Source organism: Camarhynchus parvulus, chromosome 1 (genome assembly GCF_901933205.1).
Source record: "Camarhynchus parvulus chromosome 1, STF_HiC, whole genome shotgun sequence".
Lineage (NCBI taxonomy): Eukaryota > Metazoa > Chordata > Aves > Passeriformes > Thraupidae > Camarhynchus > Camarhynchus parvulus.
Window position 1 is genome coordinate 73543808 of NC_044571.1, and position 22839 is coordinate 73566646.

Here is a 22839-nt window from a genome sequence, read left to right on the forward strand (position 1 = left end):
TTAATTACATGCACTGCTGAAAAAATAATTACAAACATATTTAATATAATTACTTATTATTTATATTATATTACTTATTAATACTTCACAATTTCGTTTATTAAAGCATTCCTCAACTAAGGAAACTGACAGTGAAGTGTGAGAAGTCTGCTCATGGTACAGAAACGATACATGAGAAAACTGACAGAAGAACTTAAAAAAAAAACTTCCAGCATGCTGAGTCTCTGAGATATCATTACATCTGACAGAACCCACCTTAACCAGCTGTCTCCTTTCTTTACCATCTGATCCTACACAATCTATTATTTTAGGCAGATTTATGCCTCCTGCTAAACGAAATTCTCGCTTGAATGAACTTATTGTCACCAAATTTTCATATTGTCCTGTGGGATCCACCTGAAATTAAAAATACATTAAAATGAATGTAAATATTACCTCCATTTCACTCAGACAAAGCAGTAATAAGTTCTTTGCAAACCTCATTAGCAGACTATATGCTAAATATTAGTATGAGCACTCCATCACCTACAAAGATAATACCACAAAGGCTATGAAAATATGCTGAGCAAAGGATTTTTTTTTTTATTCCTCCTTGTTCACCTCATTGGCAGAGGGGACGTGGTACTGCAGACTTCCACTAAACAAGCTGTGACACAATGTCCCAGCTAGCACTGTCCCAAGAAACTGCTCACATATAGCTGGGGAGCATTAGCCTTAGACTAATCTAAGGACCAAATCTACAATCCCAAACCTGCTGCAGGGTACAGGATCTATACCTCAGCCACCCCCTGTATCCTCATGCTCCAGAGGAATACTGCCCCAGGAGGCTACAGCACAGAGCTGCAGCCATTTCAGTCAGTCTGTACTGGAGGTGAAGAAAGGCAAAGAAAAGAATGATCCAGTTGTACAAAGGAGCAACACCTGGGGCCAACTGGAGCCCTACAAACAGATGATATTTAACCTGGGTGGCAACTTCTGGTTTCTGAAGTCAAATACCTTAAAACAGTCCCTTGACTTATTCAGCTTTAGAGACATAGCCCAAGGGATTTCAACACAAGGAATTCTGACCTTGCAACATTTAAACTTATATGCTGGTCAAAAAAGCAACTCTACACTCCTGAAACTGCAGTTTCCCAGCTGGAGTGTGTGGTATCAAATGGGGAGTGCCTGTGCACCCATCCAGCCAATGGGAATGGATCATTGCCCATTACTGAATGGTGAAAGCACAGGAACAGCAGAAAAGGCACGCTATTAATTCTCACACCTTCTGTGACATTCAGTTGCCTCCCTGAAACTCTGAGCTAGCAGCTACAGCACAGGAGATTCCCACTCCCAAATCCCCTGGCTGAGTTAGGGAGCTCACTATGATATCCCTTTTAATAATGAGAGACTACTCAGAGGTAACAGTGGCAAACTCTCTTTGTACAATAAACCACTATCCAGCACACATAGTGCCTGGGATCATGGTCTTCTAAGGAAACCATCTCAGCCTGCACCTCCCACCTGACAAGGAAGTATCCCCATAGGTGGACCTGTAAAGACCATGGGAATTGGATGAAGAGATGACTGCCATTACAAAAGCCTGAAGATGGTTCTATGATGATGGGATTATAGTGTATATTTTTCCAACTTCAGTCACCTTAATTTCCATGGTGGGAACAGCAACATCCTCCAAGTTCTTCAGTTTAATGATTGGCTGGTCAGCTGGAATACTTATTCCTTCTGTAATTAAGAGGCATTATTATTTTTAAATTCAGAGCTATGAAATACACCTGAACTGACAAAACCCAGCTTATATTGCTTTTAGGACCCAAAACTTCACTGCATACTTTTACTCATGAAGATGACCATAGGACAACTAGTGATTTTTGGAGTGTCATACTAAGGGTCTGAGCCCTACAGTGCAAGTAATTACTATGACTTTTAATCCAGACTATATTCTATATCTATCAAAAATAGGACACAATGCTATTTCCTCTTTTAACTAAATATCAGCATTTAGAAATACACTTTTTAATCTGGGAAAATAAAACCTATCTTCATTATTAAAACAAAACCCAGTTTTCCTAAGACTTACTTCTTTCAGATTTCCACTGAGTACAATCTAAATTTGCTAATGTGATGTAAGCATCACAAAGTGCTTCCATGTCTCTAACCATAGGAGCTCTTCTTTTCCTTACAATATTCATTATTGTCCTGGCAGCTTCCATTCTGTCCTAAAAAAATCCAAGGAAAACAAACATCAGATCTTGTCCACTGTATTTTTTAATATTAAAGATGCATCATAACACGCACTCAATTAAGTACAATTGAGATATGTCCTATGAAAACAGAGCAAACTGCAGCAATGGACAGACCTTTGTGAGATCACCTGAAATAATTTTAAGAAAAAATTCTGTGCTGTCTGATCTGAGACAATGAGTAATGTAAAATATTATTGGCAACGGAGAGGGAGCAAACCTGTCCAGGCAAAGCACAAAAGACATGCAAAAGTTCTTCAGAAAAAAGGACAGACATGTTTTTAGATGTTCTTCCACCATCTGTCTGCTTCTGTTATTTCCTCCCAGCTGAAGAAAAAAATCTTGTATGCAAAAGACAGAAAACTGTCCATGCATTCCTTCTGTGTCTGGCTCTGAGAGACTTACTTAAGCATAATTCCAATCCTAAGGGGAGGAATCACAAAAGAACTACAGATGTGAGAGAAAGAAGCCACATAAAAGTGTGGTGAAAAAATGTATCAGTGTGGGGGGTAGGAGGACAATGACAACCAACCATGTCTGGCCTACAGTGATGGGGGAAAGAAGGGGCAACACTTTAGATGTGGGATGATTCCAAAGACGGGTTAAACAAAAATTAAGCAAAACCAACATTATCATGAAACCACAGTTCAGTAGTACCTATCAGCATGGCTTTTAACATATCAAGGACCAAAAGATATAGTGCACAAGGCAAACTGCTTAGATGGAACATGTTACCACTCAAAGCAGAAAAAAATATCCAATTCAGTATGTACTTTCAACAATAAAGCCACTCAAGTCTTTTTTGCATCTATAATGCCTTTTACAGAATGACACATCAGGGACTTTTATCACAAGAGTCTGCAATAATCAGGGCTATTTGTGGCACAAAATGTTAACTGTATTTTGCTCAACCTGTAATGATTACTTTCAATAATACTTACCTATGTATGCACAAAAGGGGTTTTTTAATTATTAAAAGTACTGTTTCCCTCCTACTGCTTCTTAACAAAAGTCTGCTAATGAGCTCTATACTAAAACACCCCTCTACATGTTTTGGGTTTTTTCATTTTTTAACAAAATTAAATGATTGAATGTGATTAATAGAATAGAAGTTTTTGTAGTCACCACATCAAGCTGGGAGATCTCTTTTGGTGCATTTTTAATTAACTTGTTTCTTCTTATTGCATCTGGTTTCGTGAGGAGTTCATCTTTGTTAGCATTAGCCAAAGCTAATATTATAAACAAAGTATGATGTGGATGATCCAGTGAAATTCGAGACAATAGCTGCCAACAAAAGAAAAAGATCCCATTATTGAAAACAGTACAGAAGAGAAAAAAAACAATACTTAATTAACATTATTATTTCTTTTGAACTTCTAAGGTTCCTAAGATGAAATAAAAGGCAATACTTTTCCACAACTGAAAAAACATTAAAAGTACATTTCTATAACTGCATAAAACTACTCTTATATTACAAGAAAATCAATAAAGTTGATTTTTTAAGTTAAGAAATTAAAGAAGTCCCCAATCCTCTTCCCCCAACATATTGATTTGGCATCACTCATTTTTAATACACCCTTATCACCCATGTAACTCGTCTGGCTGTAACTGCTCAGAGGAAGGTGGATATTGTTTAGAAGTAGGCACTACCAAGCCAGTCAAGGTATCTTTAGATAAGAAAAGCAAAAATTACATTATTCAGAACTTCATGAAATCCTAGACCACCCATCATCTTAGTTCCCATTCGAGCAGCCAGCTGGTACATCAGAGGCAAGAACTTGTATGAAGGGATCTTCTGTGCATTTTGCTGCAGGAGAGAAAACTCAGTTAGAGAGCTGTACTAAACTAAACTAGCTGTACTAAAAAAATTGCAACAACAACAACAACAACAACAACAATAATAATAATAATAATAATTTAAAATTAAGAATTATCATGGCCTATCTGATCAAGCAGCAATTCAGTGAGTATCATATCATCTTGGCCCATGCCTCCTAAATGTTGCAAGTCCTTCATAGGAGTACTATTTCCATCTACCTTTCATGGCTTTTCACCTGAAAGTATATATAATATAAACAAGAATAATGTACCTATGGACGTTGAAGATGGGTAGATTCCAAGGTATGTGAAGAACAAGGGGACCACAGTAAACGATCATGAGATATGCTTAATCATACAGACGTGTCAAATTAAAATGCTAATTAAAGTTAAATTAAATGCATTGAGAATTACAGGCCTCACTGGTGAATAACTAATTGATAAGCAATGACAACTGAAAAAAGAAAGTTTTTAGGAAATGTTAAGGAGCTACATAATTCATCTTCTAGAAATACAAGAGAAGAAGAAGATGGATATTTATTTGCCAAAGCATTAGGAAAAAAAATGGAGCACACATATACCTTCATCATTTCATTGACTCTGTCAACTCCAGAATTTTCAAGCCAGAGGGAACAGAGTCGGAATATCCACATATCATGTTCTTCTCCACTTAGTAAACAGCTGATGTAGTTCTCCACTGCTTTACACAAGAAGCGTTTACGGTCCTCGGTCAGGGCTTGTATTGCCCCTTCATCCAGCTCAAGTTCTCGCTGAACCTTCACTGTGTATCTACATGAACAGATGTCATGTTTAAACAACAAATTATTTCTTAATCAACTTACAGCAAGGCATTCCCTATGTCTCTCACTTATTAATTTAACATTTTTAAAGTTGATTTGTATGTACAAGCACAGTAAAATAAACAACTAAGAAACTGTATTGTGGGAGCTACTCCCTTGCTGTATGTGCACACAGACCCACTGCTGTAAGTAAACTTCCTGTCTTCTGTCTTCTTGATTTAATCTCAATATTGGTATAAATGTGAATATCCAGTACAGATCATTTGTGTAATGACTTCAGTTTCCAGCAGCTGAAGTTCATCCTTTTCTGCTCACTTGCAGTTGCTCTTACTAAATCTTTAAGAATTCTGTATTAAATTTAATTCTACTCTCTCACTCAATGTGAAAGAGAGAAAAATGCCGAATGTCAAATAAACTGAACAGATCCAGGAAATACACATGAATTCCAGGCCATGATCAGCCACACTGTGTCCCTGGCTTAGTTTTGGCCCACACTATCCAGCACACACCTGGACCATGTCCAGGCACAGTTCAGAAACCATTCACAACAAGCACTGTGGATCTGGCCACGGCTTCGTGGAGAAGGGAAAGTGCAGCTGTAGGGATGTGACCCACGCTGCAGCTGGTGCCCAGAGAGTTGAGCTGGAGCCTGTGACAGCTCCAGAGTATCCAGTCTCCATTTAATGCTCACCTGTTGGTCTGAACCCTACGCTCCCTGATGAGACCAACCTCCTCCTTGGCCTTCTTCAGCAAGGCCTGCTTATTTTCAAACTCTGAGGATTTCATGTAATTCTCAATTCGCTGGTACTGATTATCAGAGAAACGAGCCAAGGAGAGGAAAGCCTTCATCTTTCCTTTCTTCAGCTCATCACTGCTGTCTCCACTGTGGCTTGCTGCAATTTCCACAGCCTAAAGGAGAAGTTACCATAAAGGTAAGATCAATAATCAGATAAACAGTGCTGCATAAAACTTGATGAAACTCTGTTCTCACTGAAAAACAGAATGGTTGAGGCTGGAAGGGACTTCTGGAGCTCATCTTGTTCAACTTCCTCCCTGCTCAGGCAGGGTCATCTGCTTGAATAGATTATTTAATACTGCCTGTGATGGAATAAATATGCATACAAAATGAATCTAACAGGCTGAATACTTTTCTCCTAAGTGAATTTAATCTTTGAGAAATGTTTCAGTGCAAACAGTCAAAAAAAATTATCCTGTATGAAGCAGCTTTAATAGCCATACAGGAATTTTCCATGCTTTTATCTTTTACAGTAACAAGGCATGAAGTTTTAAAACAGTCTTATAGCCTTGTATCACAAGCTGGTGAGAAAAAAAATGGAAGACAGTCCAGAAGTGGAAAAGTAAAGGAAATTATATAAGAAAGTAATGGATTCAAATCATCAGAGTGAAGAAAGCATATAGATAGCAACAGAGAAAGGCAGCTATGTTGAGTTTCACAAATTAGCGTGAAATAAAGAAATGCGGAGTGGCCAAATATTAATACAAACATTCCTATTACTGGCTAAAAGTTCAAAACAAAAAAACTACAGCGGTTTGAAACACTAGACCAAGACTTTGCAGCATCTCAGGGGTGACCTTATCACTGTCTACAACTGCTTGAAAGGAGGGTGTAGCCAGGTGGGAGGTCAGGCTCTTCTCCCAGGTAACAAGTGATAGGACAAGAGGACACAACCTTAACCTTAAGTTGCACCAGGGGAGGCTCAGGTTGGATATTAGGAAGAATTTCTTCACAGGAAGGGTGATCAGACACTGGAGTGGGCTGCTCAGGAGGTGTTGGAGTCACCATCCCTGGAGGAGCTTAAGGAAAGAGTGGATGCGGCACTCAGTGCCATGGTCTGGTTGACATGGGGATGTTGGGTCACAGGTTGGACTCCATCATCTCAGAGGTGTTTTCCAACCTGATTGATTGTGTGGTTCTCTGAAATACAATGGCTTTTAAAATGGCTTTCTTTTTAGAATGGTTGTACTAAAAAGAATGGCTGTACTAAAAAGCTGGTGAGTGAATAATTGTCCTGAGAAGGAAGAGGCAGGGATAGGGAACAGGAAAGGGAAACTAGACAAGTAGTTGTAATCACTGCACTTCTAAGCCAATAAAAGACATTTCACTGTGATTTCTACAAAACCATATTCTGAACATTTAACAAGATTACAGTGTTACACAACACAATGTGAAACCATAATATTTATATAAGAAACCATCTTTTCAATACAGAAAAATAAAGACTGCACTGAAAAATCTACTTGACATTTTAACACTGTATTTTAACACAGCATTATCTCACAGATTGTACATTTCAAATACTGGATGCACCTTTTCTAAGTATTTCTGCATGATGACTGTAGGGTTTTCCAAGCATGTTTCTGCTAACCAGGTTCCACAGAGCCTCAGGCACTCTGTATACATCAATTTCAGGTGAGGATCATTCTTGACCTTTGAAAAAGCAAGTTTTGGGAAAAAAAAATTAAAGAGAGGTAGGCATCAAACAAAAACATCTTTTACATATGAGGTAGGAAATTTCTAAAGCCTTTAAACCCTGAATAGAATTCAATCACTGAGGCCTACTACACATAATGCATTTACAGAGTCATTTTCCATCCACATCTACAGTAGTCAATAACCTTAAATCACATTCACATTCTATGTAAGGCAAAAGGAGAGTGCACATTTTAAAATACCTGACTGTTTGAACAATCAAAAGCAGAATAAACCAATGAAAAAATGTAATAAGAAATTAAAAAATATTTTATAAGTATTCCCATTTAGTCTGAAGTACCATAAACAACTCCATAGGTAACAGCCAGGAACCAAAAGAATCATGTGTGATCATCAAATTCTACATGGAAACTTGATTAAAGTGTTATGGGAAGATGATGGAGCACGTTTCCAAAGGACTTTCCTCCAGAATGGATGTTCAGCTTTAACTCTAGAGTAGGGTAAGTTTGCAAAATACTTCTAATATAAAGAACCATGTGGCCAAGATGGCAACACTGACTGTGAAATACATATGTGAACATCACAGGCTGTCAAAACAAAATTCTCCTTACATGGACAGGGTAAACATAAGGAAGGACAAAATCTTTGGAGGGCCTCATCACCTCATCAACTGATTCATGGAGAGATTACAAAAATCAAAAGAGCAGCAACTCTTGATTTTGCCCTAGTATGTATAGAGAACTTGGCCCAAAATAATCCAGCTTTTCTGAAGTGTGATATTCCTTAAGAACATACACAGATTCAAAGCAAATGGCTTTGAAATTCTCAAATAATGCCATCACAGATAAATGTAAAGGTATGGACAAAGAGGCATTTTTACCACAGAGGTACATAAAATTAAGTTTATCAAGTATTTGTAGACCATATTTTAACAAACATCATCCTGGGGGATCTGTAAAGGCTGGATTGATGGGCCAAGGCCAACTGTATGAGGTTCAAGGTAAGTGCCAGGTGACAACACCCCAGGCAGTGGCTGGGAAGCTGCTTGGCAGAACAGGACCTGGGGGTGCTGGTTGACAGCAGCTGAACATGATGCAGAGTGTGCCCAGGTGGCCCAGAAGGCCGATGGCATCCTGGCCTGGATCAGCCAGGCTGTGGCCAGCAGGAGCAGGGCAGTGACCGTCCCCCTGTACCCAGCACTGCTGAGGCCACAGCTCCAATCCTGTGCTCAGTTCTGGGCCCCTCAGTGCAGAGAGACATTGAGGGGCTGGAGCGTGTCCAGAGAAGGGCAACGGAGCTGGGGAAGGGTCTGGAGCACAAGTGCTGTGAGGAGCAGCTGAGGGAGCTGGGAGTGTTCAGCCTGGAGAAAAGGAGGCTCAGGGGGAGCCTTACTGCTCTCTGCAACTGCCTGACAGGAGGGTGCAGCCACGTGGGGGCTGGTCTGTTCTCTCAGGCTACAAGCAGTAGGACAAGAGGAAATGGCCTCAAATTGCATCCTGGGAGGTTCAGATTGGATATTAATCACTAAAAGGATTGTCAAACATTGGAACAGGCTGCCCAAGGCAGTGGTGGAGTCACCATCCCTGTTTAAAAGGGATTTGAAAGACATGTACATGTGGTGCTTAGGGACATGGTTTAGTGTTGGACCATGAATAATGAATTCTTACATTTGCCAATCTTACAGACTCTCTTTGAAAACCCCTAACAAGATTTGCTAACACAGTTTTTATTGCTTTCAGATATTTTGAGAGTACAACCCAGAATTAGTATTCAAGATTGCAGAATCTTTTTAATTTTAATTAAAACTTTAATTTTAATTAATTTTAAATTTTCTTCTATGGGAAAACTTCTGAGAGTGAAATTAGGCTCTTAAATAATTTAATTCCTGTAAGTTCAGACGTTATGTAACACATACCTGAAACCAATCTGCATCTAATTTTTTTATCATTGTTTTAAGTATATTCAGTGCAAGACTCTCTTCCTTTTTAGCCCAGAAAACCTGAGCTTCTTCAAGTTGCCATTCAGAAACTCCATTTCCATTTGGATTGTGTTGTTTGATTTGAAACATAGCTCTTTCCGGAAGCTGAAATTGGAAAAATAATAATGAACAATTCTTTAAGTAAAATATCGGTATCTCACAGCAAGTTTTGTTTTTAGACTCTCTCCCCATTTTCTCTATTTGTGCAGCATAGTCTGCCCATCCAAACAAAAAATTTATTTGCAGCAAAGATGCGAAATTATTTCTCTATAAACTTGCAAAAAATCCTGATTTGCAACAAAAACAGACTGGAATCAAACCTCACAAACTCTAAAATAAAGTATCTACGTTTAACATTTTAAATTGGAGGTAGAGAAATTCTATAATCAGTACCTACTGAATTAATGGATTTATAGCTTAGCAATTATTATTACATTATTACATGCATTACATACATTATTATAGACCACAGAAAAATAATTATAAAAATGGCACCACAATATACTAATTCTTTAGCATGCCTACATTTTCACACATATCACTGGTAAAGTACCATCCTCACTACTTAGTATGACTATGACAGCACAAGGAGCAAACTACGCTTCTAACAAACTTGAGGCTTTTACAGAATACTCACTGCCACAGCGCTGGTGGCTGGGCAGGCATGAGACAAAGATATCTGAAATCATTCTCCCCAACAGCTTCAGAGGCACTGAGTAAAGAGTTTTATGAATAGCGATGTGTGAAATAGCGAATAGTGAATCAAAGTTTAATATAGTTTTGCATATGTGAAGTGTTAAACACCTTTCCAGGTTCTGTATTTAGCTGGAACTATTTTCTGTAGAGGTCCTTGGAGGATATTGTTGCTCTGTAAATTCTCATGAGTTACTCATCCAGATGCACCACCTAGAACAAGCCAAGGCTGTCTCTGGGCCTTAAATGCATCAGCAACTGGAAAAACCACTGACAGTGCAAATCCCATAAAGTCATTCACAGAAAGAGATTTGCCACAGTGCAATGGTGCTTTGAGAGTATCAAGCTTTGAAGACAACATTAAATACAGAGATGCAATGAAGTTATCTCTGCAGCTTTACTCTGGAACACTACAACATATGATGCAAGTGAAAGTTGGATATGTAAAACTGCACCAAAATGAGAAAGAGAGCTAGAAGAGCATTCTTCACTAAAAATGTTATTTCTGTATTATCTACCTCATTCAGTGGCTTATACTTATGAACAAAATTAAAAAAAAATGCTGATAAATACAATTTATTAATAAATTCCACATAATTTAAGTCTCAGACTGATTTATTGAATAAACTTAGAATACAGTTAATCATTAGTGCTGTTAAAAATTAAGTTCTTTTACAAACTAAAAAAACCCTAAACATCTGTTTCTGGTCTTTCCTGAAATTTGTTACCTGAGTATTTTTAGCAGTTCTTGCCAATCTAGAGAGCGCCACCAGATGTTTGGTCAGGAGGTCTTTAATACATTCTCTCTTGGTGTTTTCACTCTCCTTTTCAAGCAAGATTTCCAAAATTACAGTGCGTAGAGCCATGACAGGTTCCTGGAAATGGAAGTCACTGTCTTTGAGAAGCTGGGACTGTCTTTGCCATTTCAAATAAATGTCATTCAGTTGCTGAGTAGTAACAGATCTGCAATTGTTCCCAAAAGAAAAAAGACTTGTTACTAATTTTCAGTAAATATCAGTGAAATGAAAGATGAGTAAAAAGTAAACTGCTGAGAAAGCTCAAAACCTACACTTCAAGAAATAGTGACAAAACCCTATAATGGTTACCATATGCAGACTAAACTGGAAGCCTTCCAGTTTTAACAAACATGAAGTACAACACTCAGGTGAACTACTCCTCTGTAAATATTCTTGATCAAGCATCAAAATCTTGTGTTAAAGGTCCATCAGCAAAAGGAATCACACTCAAACACAGAGCTGCTGAAAAGACTGTAGGGTGACTTTTTGCTACCAAACTGATAGAACTATAGTAGAGAAAATTCTATGTTAATAGCACTACAGAGATAAATTCTTTTCCGTGATTAAAAAGTAATCTTAAGAATTTGGGAAGAATACTGATGGTAACAGAGGTTCATGAAGAAAATAATTCAAACTGAAACAGCTTTGAGTAAAGCTATGGATGTCATTAGGGAAATGGAAAAGATTTTTAGAAAAGAAACTAAAAGAGGAGGACTCAGTTACTTAAGTAAACCAGAAGCTAGGAGATACGACTGCTACCTTGGAGTATGAGGGAACTCAATGTAAAGGAAAGAAAACAGTTATTTAAAACACTATATTGGCATGATATGAAATAACTCAAACTAGACTGCAAATTAAGCCAGTCTGGAAATAAAGAGAATCTAAAATTGTCCTCATGTAGTGAAGGTAAAATCCTTGTCATTTTCAATATGAAGTTTAAGATGCTGATGAATAAAATCTATTGAGGTAATTTTAAGTTTTGTGCTATGCTTGATTACTAAAAATCCTGCAAGCTGAGGAAATGTTATGAAACAATCTTAAGAAATCACCTGGAGAACAGCAGACCTGCATTTTCCAACTCTCCAATTAGCTGTAGTCTGCAAAGGGTTGGATATAATGAATAAACAGACTCAAGACTGCCTCTGCACAGCTCTTCTACTTCATTCACTCTGTGGATATAACAGAAAAATAGTAGATTGTTTTATTTAATATTAGCAAGTAATTCCAAATATCCATAATATAGTTTCCATACAGTGAAGATAATTTAAACAGCAAAACTCTTCAGTCTAGAGTTACTTTGTACTACCATTCAAATTAAAAAAAATAAGTTTGTCAATAAATGAAAACCCAGTAAGGACACAGAAACTCCAAAATCAATGTGATAGCTCAGATAAAGAAGAGTACTTGGCACTGGAGTCCACTTAGGAGGTCCACAAAGTAAGGGGTGTGTAGAGGAAATGTATCTTCAATTAGCACACAAATTACAGATGCAGATGACAAACTGAGGTTAAAGAACTTTGAGCTGCAGTCTGGAAGCAGTTTTTATTCTATGCATGAGTCTTTATTTGAGCCCATAAAACCCCTTGATAGTCTTTCATACATAACCTGTGACTACAAACACACACATTGCCTTCACCTCTTTCTCCCTCCCATATTACAGTATTTGCACACAATTTGTTACCTGGCATCTTTAAGACAGTCATGGAAAGCAGAGAATTCCTTATCTCGTAAAGACTGAAGAGCATCATACAATGATTCATGGTACCCTGGACTTCTTGCTTCATCTCTAACAAATAAAACAAAAGTTAACACAGAATAAAATGAAAACCTATTTCTCTATGAAGAAGTCATTTTTGTCTTTGTGACAAATATTTTTAGTTATACAGTAGCCATGAATTAATACTGGTGTTTGCTTATTCAGGACTTTATAACCTCTCATGGCTTACTGTGTAAGATTTCCTGTTTTCTTATAAATGAGATACTAAAAGCTCTCTCTATCCCTCTCTTGTACTTAAGATACAAGTACTATATGAATCAAAAATGGTATATTTCAGTTTGACATTATGAACAATCAAAAAGAAGAATCACCTGTGTACAGTTTCCCAGGAAAACAAAAAGGGATGTGCATTGATACAAGACAAGTCTAAGTGAAAAACACTGCTTTTCAGTTCAATGATTAAGATGAATTAGGTGACCTGCTTTTCAGAAACTATGTTCTGATCTTGTCTTTTTTTGCTTGGATCTGACCATATTGTCTTTTGCTTAAAGAACTAGCAAAAAGATAAGGTGGTTTACTTGACAGAAGAGATGTGGCTCCACTGCATGTTCCTCCATGCTGCCTGGTACCGAATTTCCTGCAGTTCTGCACACCACTCAGTGTTTTCATGTTCCAGACCTTTTAAGTACATGGAAAGAGTGTGGGAAAGCCCAAAATTCTGCAAAGCCTGGAATTAAGAAAATTACTCAAAATTTATTTTCCTCCTTTATTAAACTGAACAGGTATTTTTTAAGGGCTTTGTTTCGCTTTTGGAAACAAAGAACCCCTTGCAGGAAAGACAGGACCATGACTACTTCTAAACTCTACACGTAAAATGAAAACTTTTTAATAAGACTACCAATCACACTATTGATATCTGCAACTCCAGGAAAATGGTTTTATTACTACTGTGGCTGGCATTTTTCGGAATAATTTTTCACACTGTGCTTCAAATTAACTATCAGCACACATTTCCCCATGCTCTCATTCCTGGGTGGTAAGTCAAAACGCATTTTACTTCTTAATGAACTGTTTCTCCTGATGAGGATGTAAAAGATTTCCTATAACGCCTATCTGTTTGAAGGCAATAATGTCTCTATAATTGTGACCAATTAACCAAATTACATGTCAAGCCACTATGAAGGACAACTGTAATGGAATTGTAACAGTGATACTAAATAATTTGCGGTTATTAAGAAATTAGAAGTACCATAGGAAAATTAAATGAGGGGAAACACACATACATCTATGCTAAATTTTTATAGAACTGGTATAAACATTTTTAGGCTAAAAAGGCAAAGCATATTAAAGATTCAAAATAACATCAATTCTTTTTATCTACTGTATCAGAAAAATCACATAGTGATTCCTAGTGGAGTAGTTTAAGAATGAGATAGCAAAAATAAACAACTACATTACTTTCTACATCCTGTCATTTTAGGAGCTGGCCTAAATCTAGAATAGTATTGAATATACTTATTTTTAAATATTTCACAAAATTCATTACCCATGATGGGGATTATGGGTGAGTGACAAGAGGACTAAGAACCTTAATATTTTCAGAACAAATATTGAGTTGTCTTATATCCACAGTTTGGATGCCTATGACAATGGGCTAGACTTAATGAACAAAAAGATCACTTTCAGTCCTAAAAAACAAATTTGGACTCACTACAAATGACTCAATATGATGAATATCACTTCTTAAACTCATTTCCTCTTACAGAATAATATTACCTCTATTATTCCTGCCTGACGAGTAGATGGAGAGAGGCTTGTCTCAAGGTCATATGTTACAAGGGCTTTCTCCCATACTGCTTCATGCTCATATGTTCTTATCCTGTTGTAAGTGAAAAAGAAGTTTTCAATTTAAGTTCCTTACTAGTAAATGAAAGCAATGCCTTTAAAGAACATAAGAACATGAATAAATTATACCGTGCCAATGGCTGCAACATTCTTCCTCCACCACAGCCATAAAGACTGTCAGGTTCTCCAATGCTTCTGTAGATGTCCATGAGAAGGTCCTAGAACATGCACCACAAAATAAAGAACTATTTTTTCAGAACCAGCTTGAGTTAGTTTTACATAAATCATATAAATTTATAAATGTTTTACAGGTAACATCATTGCTTAATTTTCCTTTATGTAGTATCCGAGCCTATCATGGCAGGGAAAAAAAAGTTACGCAGTCTAGCCAAATTCTTCAGGCCTACTTTCAATGCTAATTTATTTTTCAAAGACCTAGAGCTGGGTCTGAGGAAGGCTAGTTGAAAAGCAAAAGGCAATAGTAGTAAATGACATCAGATACACCAACTAAGCAATGCATCTTGAAAGTTATACAAGCACAGTCCTGGATTAATGACCTATGGAAAGAAGTAACTTAGATGAGGCTACTGGATCAGATTTGATATATCAAATAATACTACTTTGTTTTTGATAATTACAACTTCTACATCACTTGCTGATTTTTAGTAAATATATATCTGTGACAAAACAAAAATCTTTGAAATCTGAAAAATCTTTGGCTGGCTACCACCCTGAAGTCAGTTCTTTTAGAAACAAAGCCTGTTTTGCTGTGATTTCAGACTTGCCAGTTAGTGTTTCAGGTGACCAAATACTCAATTTAATTTGTCTGAGTTCACTTTGAATCAAAGTATGAGGAGAACTTTAAAACACATTTTTTGAATTCTACTGGATCTACCCTCAGCTCAGATGAAACCTACTGTTAATCATACTTATACGAGAGGGTTTGCATTCAGATTAGGAAGCACACACAAGTACCTGCAAACTTAGGCCAGTTTCTTCTTTACTTTTTTCACTCAAGGTAGTAATAGGTGTTCTTTGACTTTCCTCTTCAAATGTCAAACTCTTAGCTGCTTTAAAAGAAGATCTAAAAGAAATGTTTCAATATGAAATTTCATATATTGAACTAAAGAAATTTCATATATTGAACTGAAGAAATTCGGAGACAAGACTCAAGAAATAAGGGGCACAAACAATAAATGCAAGACTATGATATCCCCAGGTTATTCAGTATGGCTCTCCATCAGAATGAGGAAGTGATCAGTTGAGCTGGGAATATCAACATCAAAGGATTTTAACACCAAGGTGGTTTTTTTTGGAGAGCCCCCCTACACACACGTTGTAATTTCTAATCTTTTATTAAATCAAATTGCTTTTGTGAATGCCTGAAATGTTCTTTCCTCTGTGAAAGAAAAGCAATTAATTAATATATGTGCATATGACCAAACTTTTGTTATATTTCCACTACCTGACAGTGGTTTGTCACAAAACCTAAACTAGTTCCATACTTTGATCTTGCTAGACCAGAAAACAAAGATAATTGTCTGTTATGGAAGAAAAGCTCCTACAAGGATCATTTAGCTCTATCCACAGAATCCCAGTTATCATTCTGGGGTTTTCTTTCTCCTCTTGATTAATTTTTGGCTGTAATTTCACCAAAAGCACTAGGAAAAGTTTCTGATTACAAATCAACATGACACTCTTCTGAGGCTTGGATCACATTCAAGGACTGGAAATATTTTCCATGTCCATATACACATCTATGGAACATTTCTAAAGCTACCCTGACTTTTCATAAAACTAAAACCAAAACACTGCTGGGACACACAAAACACGATTCATTTTACCGGAAATGTCAGGAAACAGCACTCTTCCTCCTACCTTTTTTGCTGTTTGTCCCTATTTATCTTGTCTGCGTAGATTTCTGCATAGAGCAAGGCTGTGAAGTGAGCAGCACAAGACTGTGCTGCTATAGCAACCTCCAGATAATTCAGATCTAGCCAGAAGCTGTCGTCAAAAACTGTACCTGAAACAGATCTGATTAAATAAAGACTTTAATACTGCTGTAACAGACCTTTTATCTAGCATTAAACAAAATTAATCCAGTATCAACTATAAAGCTTTCTGAAGGCTAGCTTTATCTTAGCCCCTAGAAAATCCATACCACAAGAAATGTATCAGGCACAAGGGTTTTAGAAAACTCCTTCAGCATAGTTAGAACCCTTTAAGGCTTGCCATATCACTTCTGTAACAAATGCAAGGCCACTACTATATCTTTTTTTTTAAGCAACATGTTCTTTTTCTTTAATCTAGAGCACCAACAGATCTTTGAACAGTCACAATTAAATTAGGGCAATGTTTTGAAAAGCTTGGATTCACCTCTTTTGTCTTCTCAAGTAATCAACAACAGCAAGCATGGCCCGTCGAGATACTTTATCCAAACTTCTAGAATTATGGGTTTCTTGATCTGGTATGTATATTTCAAAGGAAAGAATACAATGAACTTTTGTCATATCACATCCATTTACAAAATAAAAAGTAACTAATTTTCAGTCAAGAAAATAACTAAAAACTTCCTTGAATTGCATTTCCAAAATTAAATTAACAGTTTGTCACAAAATGTATTTCTTCTCCTTAAGTGATGTTAGTGAGATTATAGTAATTTGTACCACAATTTGATGAAATTATCTTTGTATTATTAGTTTATGGATTCTATTTCTTCTTACAGAATTAAGAGATGAACTAACATCACTGCAAAAAGCACTGTAACAGACTTCTGACATTAGGCTTCCACCATGTAAGTTGTTCCAAAGTCAGAGAAATACTTCTTATTAAATTACTCTATTGCAGATTTTAGAGTGTGTATGACTACACAGAACCCCATACTTTCCACATACAGGCACATACTTTCAAACAATCTATGTTTCCATGTGTTGCTTCTGAATTAAAAAAAAACCAAACAAACAGATGGCTACAGGTTGTGTTCTGGTGATTGGATTAATAATTTCTTCATTCCTCTGGTCATTTCTGAATTACCAATTACAAGAAGCAAGAAATAGGGAGCACACAAGCAAAGGTTTGATTACAGTAAGGTGCAGAAGTAGCAATTTCCTCTAAAGAAAGCAAAAGCCACATTAAAAAAGTATCTGGGCATTTTTTGCGTTCCAACAAATGGAAATTAGTGTGTTCAGAAGCATTTGACTCCCCCATGTCTAACTGCTTGTTTTATCCCATTTGGATCCTGATGGATTGGAATTAAATTTATCCAGATTTTCTAGGAAGAGTTTTCTCCTTGTTTTCACAGGATGACAGATTCTCCTTGAGGATGACTAAAATTTTTCTTTCGAATACTGATGTTCTATCACTCCAATTTTGGAATTAATATATCTTTGCTCTGTTGGTTACTGCACCTCCAGTTCATTTGTAAACAATCTGTCATACAATGAGCTGTGTGCTACTTCATGGTTTTGGGGGATTTTTTTGTTACCAGGACAGTTTTTCACCCGGAGAACTCCATTTAGAGCTTCTGTATGTCTTTCTTTCTTTCTTTTTTTTTTTCATGTATTGCCTCAGTAAGATTCCTAGAATAGAATTCTTTTTAGGAAGAATTTCTTCACAGAAGGGGTGATTAGCCATTGGAATGACTTCCCAGGGGAGTTGTGGAGTTACTGTCCCTGGTGGTGTTTAAGGAAAGACTGGATGTGGCACTCAGTGCAATATGTAGTTGATGTGACAGTGTTCAGCCATAGATTAGACTCAGTGATCTCAGAGGTCTTTTCCAAACTAAGTGATTCTGGTTCCATGAATCACAGTGTTTGAAGGGGCCTCCATCATTTGCTTACTGGTATTGTTGAACTAATTGCAAGTTTCTAGAACTTGGAAAAATCCCTTCATATTTTTCTTGGAACATTTTGGGTCACCCTGTACATCTAAGCATAAATTTGTGAGTTGTAGAAAGAGCTTGCTACCTGAATTAAAAAATGTGAAAGAATACTGTTCCAGAATTTCAATCCAGGCTAATGAGCATCCAAGAAAATATTTTAAAATACACCTAGCATCATTAGGGTTATTTATACTACTCTTACTAAAAACTGCAATACTAAGGGTTCCCCTTCCTCTCTGGCAACCTGAAGCTTGCATGACTTGCCTGTAAAGAGACTGCAAGACGTTGTACAGACTCTTTTTTTCAATGATGTGTCACTGAACAAGGGAGTTAGAAGATATAGCACAGTAACTACTGCACAAAAAAACCCCAGACCAAACCAAAAAACAAACCTACCCTAACCTGAAGTTACTGTATTTATTTCAGCTCCTGAAAAAAAGTGCATGTACCATTCCCAGTGTCTAACAACAAAGATCTTCCTTTTACACAGATTTCTGCTAAATTCAACCACAATCTAATTGGAAAGGACATAAACAGCTTGTTTAAATGGTGCTTTTCTTTAAAATTAACTTACTGCCCTTCTCATACTCTGGTGCAGTTCTTTTGGTTACAACTTCCTTTTATTTTGCTGGAATGGAACAGGTCTTCTGAATGTATAAGAAGACCATTAAAAATATTAGGCAATACTTAAAGCAAGGGTTAATCTTCTCCAAGGGGAAAATTCAGGTGAAAACTGCTTTTTATTGCTCTTGTTTGAGTAATAGAGGAATTTACCTGCCCATCAGTCATTTTAAAAGACAGCCCATGACTCAGTCTTGCTGCACTTAACATTGGATAACATCTAAATTCAGCAAGCACTAAACATTATCCAGTTATGAATAAGAAAAGAAGTTAGACAGAAGACACTTCTTGGGTGCTGCCAGTGAACAGCTTCAAAATTATTGGCATCTCCATCAAAAAAGATCAGTTGGGCAGAAGCTTCTAAATTCTGCCTGCCTACAAGGGCACATCATACATTTGATATCAGAAGATAGTTTTTTTCACAACTAGAATTCCTCTTTTAGCTGAAACAAAACTATTATGGCATTACCTGAATCAGAATTTGGAGTACATCTAGTAGATGAGGCAAATTTGCAACAGGCTGTAAAAAACTTCTGGATATGAAGTGACAAAAGATTTCTCCAAGATTCTTCTGAGTCATGAAGAAGGATATCATGAATCAGGTATGGAAGCAAAGTCTGACACAAGTCTGTTTTCACCTAGAAAATAATAATGCACAGCACCTGCTAAGAAAGAAATGCTTTTTGGTTGTCTTTCTCAGGTTACAACCAAACTCACAACTGCCCAAACAAACATGTAATGCTTGAGAAAGAACACACAAACCACTCAACAGGGCTATGCTGGCATTCACTTAAAAGCAGCCGTACAAAGTTCACCTATGTTTGCAATTACCTTTCAAATCCTGTATTTTGAGAGTACATTTTATGAGTACCTGCAATATATGATCACAAAGGCCCTGAATTATTTAATAGCAGAAATTACTACCTGCTATCAAGATGTGTAATCATATTTCTTGTGCATCACAGCACACATAATGTGCAAAGGTATGATTTAGCTCACCTCACACAGTGGCTTCATCAACTGGAGAACTTCATTTTTCACACCTCCACTGTCCAGTATTGAACTAGTTAGGTGCTTGATCCAGGTCTCATGACTTTCTCCCAGAGGAATCCACAGGTTTGTGTCATCCAATCTTTCTAAAGGAGCCTCTGTATCATTAGCAGATACGACAAGAAACTACAAGAAAAATATGCACATTGCAAATATTAAAAAATTCTAAGGCATTTTAAAAAGCCATATGGCAATGAACACATTCAAACATATCAACTATTACTGGTCCTTCAGTTGATTAACAATATCAATTTTGCTCATGCAAATGTAAAGTTTTCCAAGGAAATCTGAAAGTATTAAAAATAAAATTTTACTGGTGACATCAACAAGGTCACATTAGGCATCACATTTAATTTACAAATAAAAAGACTGAAAATTATGAAATGTCTGATTTCTGCACTTTTAATTATGCACTTTTTCTGACTTATTTTCCACCATTTTTTGCATCAAATAACATTGGAATCCTGAGAAAGTATCATATTATCCATTAGGCAATGGATAATGTAATACTTTACGTATTGTCTGTCTAAAAAAAAATTGGATGTCTAAATGAAAGCACACAGCTTTCTAATGTCAAAACAGCAATTTCCTACGTGAAGGTAAAACAGAAAGAAGAAACAGACATGTAAAAGAATCAGATTTGCAATTATATCAATGTCAAATCTGGCATTTATCAAAGCCTACCTCAAACATCTTTTCAAATTCACTTTTTAAAAAAGATAGATATTTCTTTTTACTCTACTCCACATGCCATGCATATGAGGTGTATCAGAAGTACCTTTTTCCTGGATGTTCTGAAAGGCTGTAGATAGATTAACATGGGATCAGCTTTACTTTTATAAACTTCCCAAAATTCATTGCCAGACTTGGTGGCTAATATGTTCTTCAAACAGGAAACAGCAGCAGCTCTAACATCAATACTGAAAAAAGAACATACACAACATTGTTATCATTAATTTCATTCAGGTATTTGATTTTCAAAATCACCTTTGTAAGTACACAAGATAAATAATCCCACCATCTATGGTGCCATTGCATATTTTTTTACAGAACAAAGCCTGAGTATTTACTCCACAGCACTGCTATCCTCTACAGCACAGAGGAGACTCTCTGGCTTGCATCCTACTACAGAATTTCCACGAAACATCTAAGATTGACTGGGTAAATAGTCTGAGCCTTGAAGAAGCACATGGCTGGTATTAAGAACACTTTCAGAGAGTTACTCTGAGGTGATCTGAACAATGTGCAACTTAATGGCTCCTATTTTGCTTTTGAGTTAACTAAATAAAGTATACTCACCAATTATCTGTTAAAGCAGTGTTTATTTGAATTAACATTATGAAGACACACTGAAGTTTTCTATCTTCAAGTAAATCCGCTGCTCTAGAATCCAGTGCATTTTCAGCCCGCTGAAGAGCAGTGGTGGAGAAATCCATGGGACCTATTTCTCCCAAGCAACTTCCAACAGCCTCTGCAAATACATGTCATTTTATAGTCTTTCTGTAGTCTTATGCATACTAAAACAAGGTCTACCCTACTTTTAGAACTGAGACTGTTATGGGGTAATAAGCAGCAAACATTTATAAATAATCACTTAAAGGGCTTTATGATTAAAATGACATATGAACAAATTTTGCAGCTTAAGACTCATAAATATTACAGTTATGCTTTTTAACTCAATTTTAGGAGTGCCTATGGCTCTGGATTTTCCAGCTTGTATCAGATATGTCTTTTATGTTGGCTTTTGCCAGAAACTGGCAAATGGAAAAGGTCAGAATTACTAATTTTCAATCCCTAAAGGGTATGGTAAATACAAACAGAAGCCTGTGTGAGCCCAAACAGTACACTGCAAACCCAGTAAGAATTAATCTGTATTTTACATAAAAATGTATATCAATGTGCTCCTCATTTGCTTTCCAGACAAAGTATTTTATCAAAACACACAACAACTGAAAAAAAAAAACCCCAAAACCAAAAAAGTGACCTTGAAAATAATTTTCTACAAGGGATTTTAAATGTTCATTAGAAAAAAACCAAAATCTATTTCCCTGCTCTTTCGTTCATACTCTGCAGGTGTGTTGAAGTGGAAAGCACAGTGGGAGGTAACACTGAGAACAACCACAGTTTCAGTCTGGTGTTTGCAATGACAGCCATAATTTACTTGTGGGTCTAATTAACTTACCCAGCACTGCTTTTTCTCCTGTATGGTTAACTGCCATCTTGGACAGCTGCAGTAAGCTCACCACCAGTTTCACTATTACAGAATCTTCTGGCTTTTCTATCATTCAGAAAGAAAAATAGATGCCAAGCATGTCAGTATAATTGTAATGTGAAGTTATTAGAAGAAAACATTGCTTCAGTGTCTTTTACCTACAAATGTCAATACGCATTACTAGTGCTGAAGCAAGATGGTATTAAACAGTACATCAACTAAATTATTGATTTTTCTTACTCATCATGGCCTGGAAAAATGTCTGTGTATGTGAATAAGCCAAAGAATCCCCAAACTAGAATGCACCTATGCTATTATTTTCAGTGTTTTGATGCAAAAATGATAATTAAATATATGAAATAGTAGCTTAAGTTGGTGTAAGAATGCTATTTGAAATAGTGAAGGTATACTAGGTGGCTCCACTGATGGCCCTTAAGTTAATGTCATCATTCTGTTCTAAATCTGAACCCAAGGAATACCTCAAAATTAGGCTTCCTGTCAAGAATTTTTAAGAATTTTATTAGCTTTTAGTTGACTAACTCTGCCAAATTATAAACTCTCAAGATGTGAATTGCCTTACATATTTGCTCCCTGTCAGATGTCTTTTTAAAAAATAAACATTCCAAACAAAATGGTATAGGAAAACATATGATGATTTGTCAGTGTAAGGAAGAAAAAATTCCCAAGAAAGCAGTACTTTTAAAAAAAGCACTGATTGGAGTACAAACCTGGAATC

The 22839-nt window shown here is 36.6% G+C and overlaps 1 protein-coding gene across 4 annotated transcripts in view; it reads right to left on the reverse strand.

Moving 5' to 3' along the window:
- Positions 1 to 22839, reverse strand: part of ATM (ATM serine/threonine kinase) — a 58054-nt gene that overhangs the window by 8606 nt on the left and 26609 nt on the right. For all 4 annotated transcript variants that reach the window (XM_030949527.1, XM_030949554.1, XM_030949535.1 and 1 more), the window contains exons 33-55: positions 22074 to 22169; positions 21191 to 21362; positions 20670 to 20811; positions 19841 to 20017; positions 19311 to 19479; positions 16717 to 16804; positions 16219 to 16374; positions 15316 to 15424; positions 14470 to 14558; positions 14272 to 14374; positions 13074 to 13222; positions 12460 to 12564; positions 11828 to 11947; positions 10710 to 10944; positions 9226 to 9393; positions 7188 to 7307; positions 5550 to 5767; positions 4640 to 4847; positions 3934 to 4047; positions 3366 to 3524; positions 2078 to 2216; positions 1640 to 1722; positions 256 to 396 (exon numbers count right to left, since the gene is read on the reverse strand). In XM_030949527.1, the coding sequence (XP_030805387.1) occupies positions 256 to 396; positions 1640 to 1722; positions 2078 to 2216; positions 3366 to 3524; positions 3934 to 4047; positions 4640 to 4847; positions 5550 to 5767; positions 7188 to 7307; positions 9226 to 9393; positions 10710 to 10944; positions 11828 to 11947; positions 12460 to 12564; positions 13074 to 13222; positions 14272 to 14374; positions 14470 to 14558; positions 15316 to 15424; positions 16219 to 16374; positions 16717 to 16804; positions 19311 to 19479; positions 19841 to 20017; positions 20670 to 20811; positions 21191 to 21362; positions 22074 to 22169 (3260 nt within the window). The remainder of the gene's footprint in view (positions 1 to 255; positions 397 to 1639; positions 1723 to 2077; positions 2217 to 3365; positions 3525 to 3933; positions 4048 to 4639; positions 4848 to 5549; positions 5768 to 7187; positions 7308 to 9225; positions 9394 to 10709; positions 10945 to 11827; positions 11948 to 12459; positions 12565 to 13073; positions 13223 to 14271; positions 14375 to 14469; positions 14559 to 15315; positions 15425 to 16218; positions 16375 to 16716; positions 16805 to 19310; positions 19480 to 19840; positions 20018 to 20669; positions 20812 to 21190; positions 21363 to 22073; positions 22170 to 22839) is intronic.